The 18116-nt window shown below is 38.3% G+C and overlaps 4 protein-coding genes across 4 annotated transcripts; 2 read left to right on the top strand and 2 right to left on the bottom strand.

The window, feature by feature from the left end:
• Positions 1-281: 281 nt before the first annotated feature.
• Positions 282-2478, bottom strand: LOC145212734 (uncharacterized). The gene is made up of 5 exons (XM_080080968.1): positions 2396-2478; positions 2182-2298; positions 1607-1776; positions 1068-1133; positions 282-626 (listed from the first exon to the last, which is right to left on the bottom strand). The coding sequence occupies exons 2-5, from the start codon at positions 2286-2288 to the stop codon at positions 403-405; spliced, it is 567 nt and encodes a 188-aa protein (XP_079937094.1). The 5' UTR covers positions 2289-2298; positions 2396-2478; the 3' UTR covers positions 282-402.
• A 3272-nt stretch (positions 2479-5750) lies between these two features.
• Positions 5751-9450, bottom strand: LOC145214528 (RING finger protein unkempt homolog). Its single transcript, XM_080083076.1, has 3 exons — positions 9094-9450; positions 8199-8615; positions 5751-8055 (listed from the first exon to the last, which is right to left on the bottom strand). Exons 1-3 carry the CDS (start codon positions 9363-9365, stop codon positions 6615-6617), a joined length of 2130 nt encoding a protein of 709 aa, XP_079939202.1. The 5' UTR covers positions 9366-9450; the 3' UTR covers positions 5751-6614.
• A 1311-nt stretch (positions 9451-10761) lies between these two features.
• LOC145212443 (uncharacterized) lies at positions 10762-12883 on the top strand. The gene has a single exon (XM_080080558.1). The coding sequence runs from the start codon at positions 11037-11039 to the stop codon at positions 12111-12113; it is 1077 nt and encodes a 358-aa protein (XP_079936684.1). The 5' UTR covers positions 10762-11036; the 3' UTR covers positions 12114-12883.
• On the top strand, positions 12870-17600 carry LOC145212444 (mitochondrial inner membrane protease subunit 1-like). The gene is made up of 5 exons (XM_080080559.1): positions 12870-12980; positions 13049-13236; positions 14230-14346; positions 15353-15488; positions 17338-17600. Exons 1-5 carry the CDS (start codon positions 12978-12980, stop codon positions 17392-17394), a joined length of 501 nt encoding a protein of 166 aa, XP_079936685.1. The 5' UTR covers positions 12870-12977; the 3' UTR covers positions 17395-17600.
• The last annotated feature ends 516 nt before the right edge of the window (positions 17601-18116 follow it).

Genomic DNA, 18116 nt, shown 5'->3' on the forward strand with positions numbered 1-18116 from the left:
GATGCAGGGGTTTTAGACAGCAAAATTTATTTCAAGAACTTCACAGCGAGGCGAGAACACAAATACGAACAGTATGCACAAACTAGGACAAAAATCCAGTTTCAAGTTTGACTGCAAATTTCCAACGGGAATCCCTATGTTTGGTTTAGATTTGCCAAATCGAAAGTCTGGTTAAAAAGGGTTAAAAAAAAATTTCATCACATAACAAAAAACAATTCTTAAAAATTTGATATGGTTGTACTGGTGGTGGAAATTTGTTTTTGTTGACTATCTAAAAAATATGAGAGCTGCATTCTATATTTGGTCGGTAAAAAATATCAAGACGGATAACACAATAGAAAATCAAAAATGTACGTTGATATAAATCGAAACAAAAAACAGTTCATGGTCATTGTAAGTGTTTCACTGCGCAAAGTCATAACTTGCTGGAACATAATCAAACTCGTCTTCGTAAGGCTCCATAATTTGGTCAGCTACTCCTTGTATCTGATAACCAGCTTTTTCTCCTGTATTTGTCTCGTCGAGGTTGTCTTGTGAGCTGAAAAGTGACGGCATTTTGGCGCTAAACATTCTGGGCTGGGACCCCATAGTCGTGCGCAATTCTTGTCCAACGAGGGCTTTCAGATCTATGAAAAAAAACAAGTTTATAAGTTCTCGGTCTTTTTCATGTCCACCATTTTGAAATAAATTTGAAATATTTTTTAATCATATTTTTCGGGCGGAGAGAAATGGGTACGACAGAAATGGCGTCACAAAATTTAAACTCATTTGTAAAGCGACACTAATTTTAATTGTTTCGTAAACGAAATTATTATTATTTTAATTTTTATTCATACCAATTAGAATAAAATAATTGATTTGAGACCCAATTGTATTTAGTAAAATCCTATCCATTCACCAGACATTGCTAATAAAAAAAAAAATTTTTTCTATCAAATTGAAAAATTACTCACAAATTACCCAAAAAAAAAAAAAATATTTTATTTGTAGGGTAGACCTTACTGATTTAATTGATTAATTATTTTACGGCTATTTTATTAAACTTTCTCATTGAGAAACGTTTATACCTTGAACGCGTGACATGAGATCTCTTTTGTAATCGATCAGTCGATAAACCTCATCAGTGGGAGCGCCTACGATAAAAAAAGTTTTCGTAAAATTAGGCACAAGACGCGGAATTGAAGAGCAGCATAATTAACAAATTTCCGTACGCTACTTATTTATTGATTAGATATAAAGCACGGTCAGTTTTGTAACTTAGTTTATGCAGCGTATCTCATAAATATTGTAAGATCCCAAGTTTTGTTTGAGAGCATAGCAGCAATCTTTAGGTTTATCTTCGATTTGTTGCATTTCTAGATTTTGTCATATACTCTAAATCTTTTAAACTCATAGCTTTTAAAAAATATGAAGTTACACTACAAAATTTGCATATAAATTAGCACGCATATGTATATACAATCGGCCCATAAATAATCTTGCTTTCGTGCAAGCTGTAAAGTGTGTCAACATATCAAATCATCTCGATATTATCGCAGTGCATATGACATTGCATGTACTCGGCTGCCCCACGGCACGCTACTTAAAAACCACAGATACGCCTTACTGGCTTTCGTTGTAACGGCGCTGGTCTTCGACATTGGGATGCTGGTAGTTGCCCGTTTCGTCATGTTCTCGAGAAGTCTATGGAGCACGAGCTGCCGCAACAAACCCTGGAGTTTTCGGTTGTTGTGCTCAGTAATGGCTATGTCGGCGTTTGAAGCTCCTCTGCGTTCTCTGTAACAAAATGACGCGCTTGACGGTCCGGGGTTTATATATTGATTTTTTGATTATCTGTTTTGTCCGTACGCAACTTCATAAAAAATCGCAAGGGTGTAGAAATTTTGTTTTAATTTTAGAAATTATTAAATTTTTAGCATATTTTATAGCGAAACAAAATTTAACTCTAAAATTAAAAATAAATAAATGAGAGTCACAAACAAAAGAATAAACGAATTTCAAATGGCAATTTTTTTTTATCAAATCAAAATTAACAAATGTTACGTTAAACCTCAAATTTTTGTCAAAAACAGTTGCTGTCATCTAGTTCAATTAAGTTCTGTTTCAACGAGTGCGCGAGCTTAGCGCCAATATGCAATAATTATTTGATCCGCGTTTTTGTCTTTAAAAAAGCTTACTTACCTCGTTATAACTTTCCCGATGCGATTGACGTTATTCGTATTTTCCAGACTTCGGCCCGAAACTTCCCACACAATCAAGCAAATCGCAAATAATATGGTACACTGCATTGTTTTCTTTCTAACAAGATACAGATAAATGAGTTAATACCAAAACACAAACTTTAAATATTTAACAATGGAAAAAATATATGCCTAGAAAAAATCCAGTGACTCACCTTGGCTATCTCTCGTGATTTGTTGCCGCGGTAATTTTTACACCGAAATATGATGGAGTGAAGCGTCAACGGGCACTTTATATCGGGACCCTTGTAACTTTGATTGACAGCTCTTTTTTTCAGGTCGCCCCCAATAAAGAAGAATTTCTAAACGTCCTTCCACGTAACCAACCTTGTTTTTCTTACACGCTTTTGTCTTGCTCAGTTCATGCGGGAGAATTTTACTGGCATTTTCACTGACGGTTCAAAGCGAGGTGACAATTAACATGAGTGACATTAAGAAAAGAATACATGTTTTGTATTTTTAAATTCCTTTGTCCCTGACAACAATGACGTCATTGTTGCCCCGTGGTTTTGTGTTCGATTTTGGTCAGGTGTTTATCGGACAATTCGACGTCCATACAGAAGTGGCCCCTCCGCAGTGGCCGAGTGCCTTTGGGGACTCTTCTAAGCTTCCAAAATTTGTTGTCTTCGCATTTTTCTTGTGTTATATATGAATGGTAAGCAGCCAGCGGGATTAAACTCTTCATTGACTTCCGGCCAAAGGTTGTTTGAGGGTCATCAAGGCATAAAATCACACAAACACATTTCCATGGCTGTTATCTAACACTCGAGTTTTTGCATTATATGATCACTTTTATAAAGAATTCGACAATATCGAAAATATTTGAAGAGCATTTGGAAACCAAAATTGCAATCTTACTTTCAACGTGAGGCCTTAAGTATTATGACACGGTAAAATTGGGCATTAAAACCCTTCTGGTATTATACGAATGTGTTGGGAACTGCCATTTGGCAAACAAACTTAAAAACCACATTACCACATAGTTTCCGCGGTTTCTCAATCGCAATTATAGGTGAGAGGTTGCCAACTCGATGAGTTTATTGCCTGTTTTGAGTCGCAGCGAGACTTTTTAACTCTAAGGTGTCAACGAACCACGTCGCTCTGGTTTACCAAAAATCCGTTTAGCTGCTTCTCCGCTATAATAAACAGTCGCTTCGTTGTGATAGCCGAGGCGTCAGTCAAAGAGGTCGGCTGAAGTGCCTATTTAGGTTAAATGCCAGCCGTCAAAAACGACTGGCCATTGCGGTAAACTTTTCAACTGCCTAATGGCTTTTTGCGCAGCATCAACAGGGACGCCTTTCTCACGCATCGCACTGCGTAGAACGCAACACCAAAAAAATGCAGCGGTAAAAATAATAAAAATAAAAAAACTTTGCGTGGGTGAAGTGGAGCATTAAGCAGGACAACAAAACTTCGGGTCACCTGGCGGCTGAGTCCGCATTTCGATCATCAGTTATGTCACTTATCGCCGTGGCATGTAGCTAGCAATCCCAAGAGAAGGAAATCACCGACCACGTGCCTTCAAATGGTGCTTAAGGCTGACTATCGACGATCACATGTTTCGTGTAATGATCGACATGAAGCATCGGGTCAAAGCAGGTCGCCATTTGTCCCGAACATTCCCTACCGCTGGAAGCAAGACGGACATAAATGTTGATTCAAACGCACTGTTGACGGGTCATGCGACCACATTGATCCGCATAGGACAATAAAAAGTCAATATCAAGTCGCGTTGTATATCTGTTTCCGTTTTTTTAACAACATTACAAAACACTTAAACCAACTTTCAGGCCTAGCAGAAGTCCAAGCTAAATTCTCTTCTCAATTTTACGTTTAGCGTAACATGTGTATTCATTGGATTACACCATCCATCGTGGCGTTTGCAGACAAAGGAGCTCTTTCGCAATCATATCGACCAGTGTTTTTAGACCTAACTGGAAACGGACGGACATTTTTTACCAGATTTCGAGGATCTGTTCTGCGATAAATCGGAAGCAACGATCCATTAGGGCGGGTGTCAACGCCATATATCTTTTGTACATCAATTATTAATCAAGTATAATCTTGGGCAAAGTACAACAGAATCTTGTGGTCTTTTTAATGCGTCAAAGAAATTCTGTCGGCTGTGGGATGTTACCTTGAACTTTTTCTTTGGTAATTACTTTTAATTTGGTACATTTTACACAGAAGATATATTGGGTAGCGTTCAAGCAACTTAATAGCTTTGAAGTTTATGTGGTATAATACAATTTGAATCAATCATTTAAAACTAGTTACTTGCACCTGTCAGGCAGAATTTGGCGATTAACTGCACATACGATTAGGGAAACAAAAACGAGAAAAATTGGTTACATTCTTACACGTTTTAATGAACAGTTTTGAAATTTTAATGCAACATAAGGCTTTCCCTCGTGCCAGACCCTGCCTTAGTCATTGTTGATTTACCACTTACTGCGGCACGGGTTGGAGGTTTTTGCGGTTGTTCACAAAATTATCTTCAAAATTATATGCTGCATAGCCTGCGCATCTGCATGGTTCATCCCTTACCTAACAGGTGGTCGTCATTGCGCAACGATTAAACAAAACACGACGGGGTCAATATCTGGCATTTTAGGAGACATTTTCTGAATGAGCACCAAAATATCACACATTTTGTTTGATAAATTTTGATAATGATAATGACATATTCACAACCCATACGGTATGTGGTAATTTTAAAGAACAACTTCTGAGTGCAATAAAATATCTTTAACTTGACTTACAGCAGCATTTTCTGTCGATCGTGCACGCTCAGTACATGAAAGCCATATAACGATTGATCCTGCTTTGATTTCTATTGGATGCAATTGCTATCACGTCAACTTGAATGTTTCGCTACTGATATTGTATGTTTAATGTATTCGGGACTAAACACATTTTGAAATGTTTTCTCTGCACATTCTCTGTTTCCAAACATAAAGCCTTTTGAATTGAAGGCAAACTATTCTACATTACATGTTAGTTCAGTTGTCGTGATGCAGCTTATCTTGATTTATGTATGACGCAATTGGACCTCTTAACCCAGCTAATCTTAATGGCATTTTTTTCCTAATTTAGGCTACGATATTAAAAAAACAAACAATTCACATCAAGTACTTCAAGAGTGCAAACAAAGTGCTGTGTTGGTTCTGTAAATCAACAACAAATCATTTGGATGTAAGTTGGATAAATAGTTTTTGAGGAATCAAACTGAAGACCGAACTTTGATAAAGCCGAAAATTGTATTCCTCACTTTTACCCACGCTTTAGCGCCCACTGGTGTGTTTTCTCATACACATATGCTAATCGAGTCAAAAAAGTAAATCAACTACATTTCGCAGTCATTGCTATAACTTTAACAAACGCCTAGGAACAATGTCTACGCCAAAAGTGGTGCAATCACAGCCAACACTTCAACTAAGCTTTAGGTTAAGCTGCTCTTGTGCACCGACAAAGCGAGACGATCTAAAGCAGAAAGCACAAGACCACACGTACAAGTTTGTCATATATTTCATCTTTCGATTTAGGCACATTACGACCAACGACAGCACATGATACAAACGTTTTTCTACCCACCAGATCTGATGATTATGAAAGCATAGAATTCATTTGAAGTTTGGTTTCACATTTGCAATTCATTAATATTTTGCACAACAAACTTGCCTGACCCGTATTAAATTGAGGGCAGGCAAGACAATACAGAATTCATTTTACGAAGAATTCTAACGCAGTTCCTGAGTAAAACAGTAGTGCTGGTGATTGCAGCTCTTTACAGCCTGCGCTGCATTGGTTTAGGGGTGCATTTAAATGCAAGGTCGCATTTGCGCTAACAGAGTAAAACGTCAAAGCTTTATGACATAGTAAGAGTGGTAAAAAAATAATTCGCTTTCGTAGCTCGTAGCTGCCGATAAAAAATATCGTGGCATAAAACGTAAAACCGGTGAAACTTACAATGAAGAACGGTTGTTGTTTTGCGACATTGGTATTTATGTACACTATTGTTGTAGTTAGCCACCTACCTAACTCACAGATATGTTAGTCTTCATTACCCAAACCAATGTACAGAACAATAGGACAAAAATATAAAATTGGCCACCGTTCAAGACAGAAAAAAAGCCGTTTTAGACAAATTCTTGAAACATACCCTATCAAAAACTTTTAATAAAAGTGAGTAACGCACCCAAAGGGCGTAGTTGTTAAGGCATCCCGGTGACTTATGTACATAACGCTCAATAAAACAACTAATAATCAAAAAACGCAATTAAAAGTTCACGTGGTATATGACGTGTTATCACAATAAGCCTGTTCGTGTATTAATCATAACGTTTGTATGTTAAATCAAAACTTTGTTGAAGTTCAATTACCTTGGGATTGTACAAACAAATCCCATATCAGTTTTCCGACAAAATCCAAATCAATCTTATACTTTTCCTGCAACTCCTGCAGTTGCGCAAGCGAAAATTTACTCAACTCTTCTCGGCCGTACGTCTGATGCAATAATGGACAAACTTGTGGTCCGCCCTCCTTGCGCTCCATCACCGTATTCAGTTGCTGTTCTAGGAACCTACACCTTTCCATAGCCATATTTCTGCGGTCCTCTGACAATCGTGCCCGCTCATTAGCCTCGGTAGCTTCCCTTTTCCAAGCGTCGCAAGCTATTTTCGCCTGATTCCACGAGTCTTCCCACTGTTTGCACTTCTGCTGCATGCGCTCAAAGTCGCCCCCTCCAGTCATCATGTTTCCCAAGGAGGTGCTCATAATAGAACCTGGTAAACTGCCAGGAGTTCCAACGCTGATTGGAAACTGCCCCACCGGAAATGGAACGGACGATGCCAAGCTAGGATGCGGCGCCTCGGCTCCAAGCGCATTAGATAGTGAAGTTGGCGAAATGGAGGACATCGGGTTACGTTGCATATTAGCTCGCAAAGCATCCTGTGGAATACTAACTGGATCCGACATAGGAAACTGCTGCTGTGCCCAAATACCCTCTGTATTCATTTTCGGCTCAGTTTTCCCGTTCTTATCGCGCTTGTTGTCATCTAGATCTAGATCATCCAATGCGTTGCCCACAACCGAGTCCACGGTCTCATCAGGCGGATAAAACGGGACTGCATCGCTGTTAAGTGAGTTGCGTTTTCTGGACAGAACCCCTTGAGATTGTCCATCTGAAGGTATGGGCCAAGCCGAAGTGGTGCTGTAGCTGTTCAGAAACGGACTCTCACCACTAATACGTTCTGATCCCGGTGCCTTCGAGTAGTTGTCGCCTTTACCGTTGCTGAGAGAAGTGGTGCGCTGTTTTGAGATGGGAGACGGACACTTAGGAAAGCTGCGACTCATATTGTACTCGGTTAACATGGACTGATTTGGCATGCTCCTACTATACTCGCTGTTATCTCCGCCAAAATTACGTGCAAATTCGCTCCACATATGATTTCCAGATGGGGTATCATGCATTGACACCGATTCGTAGGCACCCATTAATGAACTGTATGCACTTCTCTGTTCACGAGGATCCGTCAAACTGCCAACACTACTTTCCATTGTAATTTGATTAGGTATAGGGCCACTTGGGTCCTCAATGATCCGAATTTCCTGTTCTACATGGGCAAATGCACAGAATGGGCCACGAGGGCAGTAACCAGTCTGGGTCATATCATGGCATTTTGTGCTCTTGTATATCTCCGGGTGAAATTGCTGCTCAGTGCGTGTGTGGCAAAACTGGCAACTGTCACCCTTCTCACAACAGGATGGATCTTTCCAGTCATCACCTTGTTTCACAATCGGACAGGGGCTGGATCTAAAACAATATTATAACCATAAAATTTTTGACAAAACCAGAGTTGGAACCCATAACACTGGGAGGGCAAAGCCATTTCAGTAACCACTATGCCAGTTTGGAAAAAGAATATAACATTTTGATGGAATCATTCATACTTGTACCTGTATTTGTACTTTTTTGGATTCCGACGTCTATCTTTAGCATTGTGATATTGAGGACATGCATAACCTTGCCGGCACAAGCGAGGTGGCCTCTTGCACAGCTCTGTTTTATAGTTGGCTAGAACATAATTCGCATCTTGCCACTTTGGATCATCATTAACAATTTTCTCTGACAGATTTATGCTTTCCTGCATGGTGGGCAGCTCAGCCACAGGACTTGATTGATTTTGTTGCACTTGGTCATTGCACTGTTGTTCTCTTATGTCATACACAGGGGGGCGCAAATCATTAGCACCATGTGCAAAAGCACAGTGAGGCCCATTTTTCACACAATTTCCTCTGGAATCTGTTTCATGGATACAAGTTCCAGTTTTATAATAACGCAAATGATATCTTCTTTCTGTGTCACCAGTGTTTCTAAAAAAGTCGTATGTTGAAAAAGTTGTTTGGGTACAACAGTCTTGAAACAACTACTCACATCTGACAAAATAGCGACATCAATTAAATAAATAAGTTTCTTTTTAATGCAAAACAGTTTACTTTATGTCAAAAACCCATAACAGCAAAAGTTGCCTATTAAGTTGACCCCTTATTGATTTTGGCTCTTTCTCCTATGTTAACTTATTATTAAATTTGACTCTTTTCATAAGCAAGCAAATAACGTTTTTTTAAATTTTAGGTTATTTAACAAAAACTCACTCATTTATCGATTGCTTTTGGTGTGTACAACACACTAAATAGACTGTTAATTGATTGGGTATTTTTTTAACTGATGATTGTAACCGAGCTTTAGTCAAATCCTAAAGGTTTGAATGAGCAACCTCTACAGTTCGGATAAGAATATAGACCTGCCAGATGGTTTATTTGCTATGCAACAGTAATGTTTATGGCAAACCTGTGAATATATGTGCAATCATCTCCATCTGGACATATACCAGTGGTTTCATCATATTTACTGCAATAAACATCTGCACTGTAGTTAAAAGTTCCATCTCGCCTTCGAACTGGCCGCCTTCTGCGCTGATTTGAAAAGTGCCAATGAAAACAGGTAAAGGGACGATGCTGAGTGCATTTGTGTTGCAAAAATAAAGGACATTGATTAACTCTGAACTCCTTCAGATATGTGTAATGGAATGGCTTTTCAGTTTGAGGCGGTGTGGAAGCCATGGTCTAACTATGATACAGATCACAAGTCAAAAAGTTGTTTTAACATTAGAGCTACATCTAAAAATAAAGGCTGTTTTGATAAATTTCATCACAGGCTGTTTTCAGTATACTTCATTGCATTTAGAAGCAGGACCTTTCTATCATAGGCTGTTTCCATCTAATACATACAGATAATACCTCCTAATGACCTGGCAGGTATACTGTAATTGTTGAACAGGTTATGCTTTACAAGTCATCATAGATTTTGGCTATTAAAAAGGTCTGGCTATATAGAACCAACCATATGCAAAATTGAAACTTATGTATCAACACAATAATAATTTATATGTGTCATAGCAAGGTGTTAGGACTGTTAGCTAACTTCAAAAAAATGTTTTGCACAACATGATGAAAGTGGCATAGGCAACAATCCAATATTCGGCAACATCAGTATAAAGACAACATAACCAGTAACCTCTTAAGCACACTTTCTATGGTTCATATATGAACCAATAGCAATGTAAAAGTTTTGCATAAAACTTTATGTTACATCATCAAAGCTCGAAGGCAACAAAAACAATTTTATGTTCTCAAATTCTAATGTCAGACTCATGTTGTTAACTTCAGTTCCAACTATGTGTTAAATGTCTTTCAAAAGGTATGTTGTATCGTATACGAAAAATAGGTTTAATTTGTGGTCAAAATCAAAACTCAATGGCGACAAATTAAGTCAAATTGTTTCACCAAAGCATACAGTTCAGTTTCAACAAAATCTAAAATACCGTATACATGTATATAAATAACCGTAACAACAAAACCATGTCTCGCAATTCACGTCATTTAGAACATTTTCAACTTTGCATTTCTACTTTTTTAAGTTGCAATCCGCGCAGTCAACTTTGCTAATCATACGGTTGACCTGTTTCCCCTGCTGTGCTTGCGACGTCACAAAAACAAATATTTTTTGAAAGTTTTGTTGTGCAAAATAGTCTGAACGCAACGTTAGAATTCTGTTCAAAACCCAAAACGGAAGTTTTTTTGCAATTATTGATAAATGTTGTGGCCCTAACGTCGTAAAAATTAGTATGCTACGTTTTTTTGTCAAACTGTAAACAGTTGTAGACATCACGTTTCAAAGTCTGATTGATTCTAACAATTCACATTTTCATTTACAATAAACTTTAACATTTAACGTTTGGTATTAAAATATTAAATTTTAAAAAATAAAGCGTTCAAGCGCATCTGCAAAAATGTAAACAACATGGTCACGTGAAAAACGTTAAAAAGCAACGTGTTGTGGAAAAAACGAACGTCAGGTCGGTCCACGAGTCCTGGTTCGGAAGCGTTGGCGCAGTGTTGTTTTTTCAGGAGCGAGTGCATTTGGGTTGGAAAGTTTATTCGTTATAACAACCCTTGTCGTTGTACACGTAGGTCGGACATATCGGAGGGCAGAACGGAATTATGAACATAAATGCCAATTGCCAATCATTGTTTTGTATGATGACCTAATTACCTTTAAATTACATGCGGTTTCACGTGTGATTGGGAAGATTTTTGTTTAGGTCTGTCATAAATGTTTTGTAACAGCGCAAGATGTAACGAGTAGCATTTAACTGTGGTGTGGTGTAAGTTAGATAAATTATTTGTGTCTTGTAGGTCTATGTTAGGGAATGTGAGAATAATTTGTTTGGCATGTCCTTGCTCCTGTTTTTATTTGGTTCAGCCTGTCTTTTCTATCTCTATGTGACCTATAATTCCAAGGGAAACAAGGATGAATTAAAGGAGGCAAGTGATAACCATCAATCTTCAATACGGAATAAAAGACCTCAGTTGAGTTCAATCTTCAAAGCATTTATTAAAACCCTAATAGACCCTGCTAACAACAATTATCTTGAATGGGGAAATGGAAACCCAGATCCATTTGTTTTTCGTGCATTCGTTGATAGATTTCAGTCTTTTGATGACATCACTAATGCAATGAGAGAAGCAGGGCTAGAAAAGTGCCAACTTATTTTGGGCATTGATTTTACAGCAAGCAACGAATGGCAGGGTAGAACATCAAATCGGGGATTTTCCTTGCATAATGTAACTTCCAAAGTGTTGCATAACCCTTACCAACATATCATCACAGTTTTAGGACACACCTTGAAAGACTTTGTTACCATAAGTCAATTTCACTACAATGGAAATGAACAGAAAAAGACCATGGGAATACATGCATATGGATTTGGTGATTCAATTACAAAGGACCAATCAACATTTCCACTTCAGAAAAACCATGAACCTTGTGTTGATTTTCACGAAGTGTTAACATCATACCGGGAATGTGCATCCCGGGTGGTGTTAGGAGGTCCGACCAGCTATGCACCTGTGATCTACAAAGCAATAGACATTGTAGAAAAGACAAAACAGTTTCATTTATTGGTGATAATAGCAGATGGCCAGTTTGTAAATGAAGAACCCACAGCAAAAGCCATTGTGGCTGCATCATTTTATCCTCTTAGTATTGTTGTGGTTGGTGTTGGTGATGGACCTTGGTCAATTTTGCACCAATTTGATGACTGGCTTCCACAACGACACTTTGACAATTTTCAGTTTGTGGAATATGCAGACATTGTAAAAGAGAGCCATGGAAAGAATGCGGAAGCTGCTCTGGCTCTGCAGATTCTAATGGAAGTACCTGACCAGTACAAAATGGTACAAAAACTTGGCTTCATTTCACAGAAGCTAAATGGTGGCAAAACTTTGAGTAATACAACAGAACTGTGAGCAATAGACGGGTTTGTAACCTTCCTGGTGCTTAAAGTACTGTGTGACATATTCCATTGTGCCCTTTTTGGATCTTTTTGTATTTTTGGGCATTTAGCCTGTTGGGTAACAAAATGCATGTACAGTGTGCAGGCTTTATTTATAAGAAGCATGTATAGTATTAGCATGTATATATTCAGGAAATTGTCAGCAGTGTATGAATCTTGTTTGTTATTCATTCAGGCAAGTCATCCCATGTTCATCCTCTTTGTTATCATTAGCTTAAACAATGTTTGTCTGTGGGTACCCAGCTTTGGTACATAACTCACTGTAATTCCAGTGATAACCTTGTTTCATAGTTTGTATTGTAGTTCACCTTTTGATATGTGTAGTGTGTTTGCACTTGATTTCCATTGTGATTTAACATTATCATATGTATGTTCGAAATTTGTACAGTAATGCTTTTGCCTCATATGCATATGTACTCTATTACCATTTATTTTATTTTATGCACATGTTAGTGGCAATTATGTGGTATAGATTAACAGACCTATAGCTATTGGCCTGGTGTACTTCTGAACACCTTTGTATCAAAATATTGAATCATTATTTTTTTGACCAAAGTCTGCACATTCAATTTAATAATTTTATTATTTTTTGGATTCCTATTTAAATAATATAAAAAGCTTATTTTTTCATTGGTCCACATTGCCTTTGTGACTGGTGCAGCACATGCACATTTAATTTATGTCAGAGATGTTCCAATGCATATTTTTGAACTTTTTAAGGAATGTAGGAAATGCGAACAATAGGCTGAAACAGCCTGCAGCTGTTGCCAAGCAATCAGAACGAAAAGATTAAGTCGGTGGGATTTTGGGAGCCTTAATGGTGAGTTGGTGTTATTTTTAAATGAATTATGCATCTGCCAATTTGTAACCCTAGTCTTGTATTTGCAGATGGTGCACTGGTGGAAACCTCTCGCACTTTCAGCAATTCGTGGAGTTTGCTACGGCACTGTCATTTTCACAGTCATGGACAGTGTTGGCGGCTTGTTATACTTTATTGGGCCTTCTATGGAACCGACGGTGCACGAGAACGAAATAGGGTTGTGCGAAAAAGTGACTTCCTACCAGAACTTTCAACGGTAAAATTTCCCCCTGGCAATTTCAATCTTTAGATGAGACAATCGCCTGTGGACATTGTAATTTATTTACCGGTTTGGCGTTGTATAACTTCAAACCGGTTAGGTAGATGTTGCAACGAATGCTAACATATACTTGATTGTACTTTCGATACAGAATAAGTTTCCCCAAAGACGCATTTCCAACACACACGTCTAAACAAACCGTGACCCTTTTCGTCGCATGATCGTGTGAATTTAACATATTTATGTTAATTGCTCAGCAAACTTGCGCAAAATTTCCGGAAACGCTGACGCTGGGGGCGCGACGTCAGCACAACAAAGCGCAAAGTCTTGATTGCGGCGTATCTTTAAATACGTGCAATGATGGCTTAAGCTGTCAGAACCAAATGAGAAGTATGAATAAAACATAAAAGGAACTCAGTCCGGAAACGCATGGAAATAATTTTAAACCTTAAATGTGCTTTTCGGTACTTCGCTAAATGGAAAATATTTGCAGTCGCTTTTACCTTTTAACTGCTCATTAGGGCAGTCAACGATCGGGTCGATGGCAGACCTTTGTGTGAAGATGGTTTCTACTATTTTGTGGTCCCAAGAGGCTCTATGGGCCAGAGCGTTGATCAGCACCCTCTCTTATTGATAATGGTTAATGTTTTATGACTTCTTCATATTTTAAGCTCATTGTCCAACATGAGTAGACCTGGTGAAGTTTGTCTGCAAACACGAGGCAAGATTTTTCAAATTTTATCGCTTATTGACTTGTGCGAATGAATTGATTGATAGGCCATGTAAACATGAATTAATAATTCAGGCAAGGCAGGTTATTTTTGACTAGTTGTGTCTGTCTTTGTATCCTGTGTTCGTGCTCGATACGGACATGACTGCTAAATATAAATCTTGCAAGGCTCGTGATTATTATCCCCGCTCTACGTATGTATATACTTGGCCCAATTAAACAAGGCAGATCACCTAAAACGACTGTGTTGCTTTTTGTAGGGGAGACATAGTAATTGCGCTGCAACCAGATGAACCGACCACGCAAATTTGCAAACGAATTATGGGCCTTGAAGGAGAACAAATAAATAACAGCAAGAACCCGATTAACAATACCAGGTAAGTTGTTTCGCGAAAGTTACGACCCTAGTTATCGTACTGATTGATTTTATCGCCACTTGTGTACACAAAGTGATGAATTCCCAAACCGACCGACTGAAGAACTTCGTTTGAAAAGCATTGGGCGAGTAATGGACACAAAAGCCTGGTGTGAACAAAGTCGAGTGTAGCTGAAATTGTGCAGCCAGCTTACAGTTACACAATACGATTTTGGGGGCTTTTGGGTGTAAACTTCTGGTTACTTGATCTGACCTTGCTGACCTCACTTGAAAACTTATAGCACACATATAAACCAAGCAAAATACAAGGTTCTTACTGGGTAAAATCACTCATCTCGTGCTGCAACTAAACAAACATCATGTTACCCAAACACCAACACCGGTATGTCATTACACTGTTATTTTTGCTACAACTTTTTTTCAGTATCTCGCATAGTCACAGGTCAAGACCAACAATATTTAAAACGGTCTATTCCAGTGATAATGTGGCATATGAATTGACAGTAGGTTTAGAAATTTTTTAGTGCTTTTTGGACGTGTTTTGAAGGTTTTGGATTTTTTTAATTCTTAGTCGGTAATAATAATATAAGAATAACATGTCACAATAATAAAAGTTTTCTACTTTACTTACACTGGCGCAGAGTTGTATGCGGGCCCGAGAATGGAGCCTGTATTTAAAAGTAAAACCAGAAATCAGGCTTTCAAAAATAAAGTAGGAATTGTGCCCTACAGTTACTTTTACAAAGTTAATATTACAAAACAAATGTGACCGAGTGAGAAGTCAGGCCCGTATCAAGCCTGTTTTTTGAAACTTAAGCCCGGGACCTGAAAGGCTGACCTGGCCTACAACTCTACAATGTTCTCGTCCGAAAAACGTTAGGTATACAAGCAAAAAGTCGAATTTCTAATTGTCAATCAATAAAACTATATCTACATGTAATACACAAATATCTACATGTAAACTTTTCATACATAACTAGGCGCAAAAGCTTTACATTTTCTTTCAGTGGTGGAAAGTATTTCGGAGGTATTGTGCCACGTGGCCACGTCTGGTTGGAAGGAGACAACAAATCCTCCTCACGTGACTCGAGACACTTCGGACCTGTTCCTCTCGCGCTCGTCCACGGCAGAGTTTTTGCCAAGGTCCGTATTTGATTGGCATGTAGTTAACCTTTGGGTCATCGTGTTTAACTTTCGTGCCACTTTCGCTTGACACTTTCGGTAACAACCCGTTGTATTGACATCTTCCTGTCAGTTTATTGTCAAAGGTTTACGCTGTTGTGTGAAACGAAACAAGTAGGTAAACTGAAACGGTGATAATTTGAAACCACATGAGTCAAAAGGCTATAGCATTGTATTGCAGTTTCAGATGGCTTTCTTTGGCATGTGAAAACCTCTGCATCATTGTCACGAACACAGGGTCAAATCGTACGTGAACCGAAATCTTATGAGGGCACACTTGTCACATGAATGTGTTTAATAGTTCAGCTAACCACAATAATGTTTCAGACGACTTCCTTTGTATGTAGAAACACGGGTCACTTTAGTTTAGGCCCAATTAAAATACCACGACGCCGTCACGTCAAAACACTAAGGCGTTTTAGTTACAAGGGTACAATACAGCATGTGTTGTGCTCTAATGCAACTGTGTTGTGGTTTTACTGTTAATCTAACGTGGGATATAAAGAATTATACCACACTTACCAATATGCTTAGCTTTAATCTCATTACCAACTTTACTACCCATTGAAGTCAACCATAGCACTAAAACCACTCTACGATTTTGCCTCATGTACTTTAAAAGCTTGGTTGGATTTAACCTATTGTGAAGCATACTGGTCATCAGGTCACGTTTAGTCAAATGAACTGCTATCAATCAAGGCTGAAAACAATAAAACCGTACAGGGAAATCTTATGCACCCCATTCCGCTTAGCCTGATGCGTTGTTGCTCACATCATTAAGATTTGTAGGCTAATTTCTGCGTACGCAAATCGACTGATTGGTGTTATTCGCTAAGTTTGAATCGGAGGAAAAATCAATGGCTCTTATACGTAAACATTATCAACTGAAATGTATCTCTTCATAAAGTAGCAATAATAGTTTTGTTGCGAATGAACGAATACTCAGACCTATACCACTCATTTATTCATTATTGTGATTTGATACCTGTAAGTCCATCCTATCGGGACGCAATTACAACGGTAGCAGTAATTACGTTCGAGCGGTCTCATTACCGCAATTTCGAAAGCACCTGTAAGCAATTTCAAAAAACGCCTGCATGTTAGGTTTCATCAGTAAAAGTCGATTGTAATCCCCTCGCCTAGTTTTTCAGAGCCTAAGTAGAGGTTTGTAAATTCTGTTGAATTTATCTTGTGGACATTTAGTATCACTCCAACCTTTCTATTTTTGTCGTTTATAAGTATCCAATGAGTAAAATTCTGTCTTTAACAAAAACACGATTTTTCATTAATTGCAAAAACATGGAGCAAACTTGGGCCAAGAATAACATCATGTAGTCTTTACATTAAAGTTTCAAAGTATGCTCTGCTACATAGTGGAAAATTTATTGACCCGCACTTTCTAATAGTCGAACTGTAATCAGGCTTTGAATTATTAGGCGTGACGAATTATATCCACACTTACATGCTTGGCTTAATGCTCAATACCGCTATCCAGGCAAAGCAATAATTCCTCATACAATCCCCAAAATACGCATTGGTGCCAAACAGGAGGTAAATTGAATTCAATGACATTGCTGTCGACATGAAACAGTTGATACGTTATGCAATCTGTCGTATTTTGATTGTGCACTCGAGGTGCATGGGAATGAATAGCTGAATGACAAAAGAGCATCTATGCCACGATTAACCTTTGTGACACCTATTTCCGGATACTGCAATAATGGATAGAAACGTTGTGTGACGTGTGACAGATAATTTTGTTTATACACTGGAGAATGGGTAGTTAACCTCCTTTTTCGATTTTTCTTAGATTTATCCCTTTCCGGAAATGACGTGGTTTCGGAGATCTCCAAAGCCAACCACGTGACATCCGATCAATTGTCACCGCAGGTTGTGTGACAATGATGACTGACGCCATATTTTGACCATTGAATGGATTTTGAAACGTCGCTTTACTGTGGGGTTTCTGTGAAGCGACGAGAATAGATGCAACATATTTTTATTTTTTGTGCGAAAAAATTCTGATGGCTTTTTGTTCTTTTATTTATTGGGAAAAACACACAATGTTTGATATTTTTGCAAGCTAAACTTTATAGCAGACCCACTACACCTCAACTGCTGCCAAGTGCATGACATAAGCCTATATTAGAGAATCTCAACCGAGGGTGAATTTGCCCCTTATCTACATTATATTTTTTTGCCCACCCCCCAAAAAACACTTGGAATTTGCTGGATTTGTTTCTTTTCTTGGTCGTCGTAGTGGCACATTTTATCTTTAAAAATACCCAAGTGGTAAACGATACAATAAGGGCTGAGAACCTCTTCTCTGTGTGGTAAAACAACACGCAATGGTAAGATAAAGTGCTTAATAACAACGTTCAACTTTAGACCAATGTTTGTAATTCAGAACGATTTCTTTACGAATCACACTTTTGGGCTTTTTTGCCTTCTCAAAGACCAAAAGTGTTTAAAACAACGTTGTATTAAAGAACTGTCTCTGACTCTCTGCAATTCAGAACGATTTCTGTACAAATTACACATATAAGCTCCTTTACTTTCTAAAAGAACAAATAGGGGCTCGCAGTAGAA

This window comes from Phallusia mammillata, chromosome 2 (assembly GCF_965637545.1).
Source record: "Phallusia mammillata chromosome 2, kaPhaMamm4.hap1.1, whole genome shotgun sequence".
Lineage (NCBI taxonomy): Eukaryota > Metazoa > Chordata > Ascidiacea > Phlebobranchia > Ascidiidae > Phallusia > Phallusia mammillata.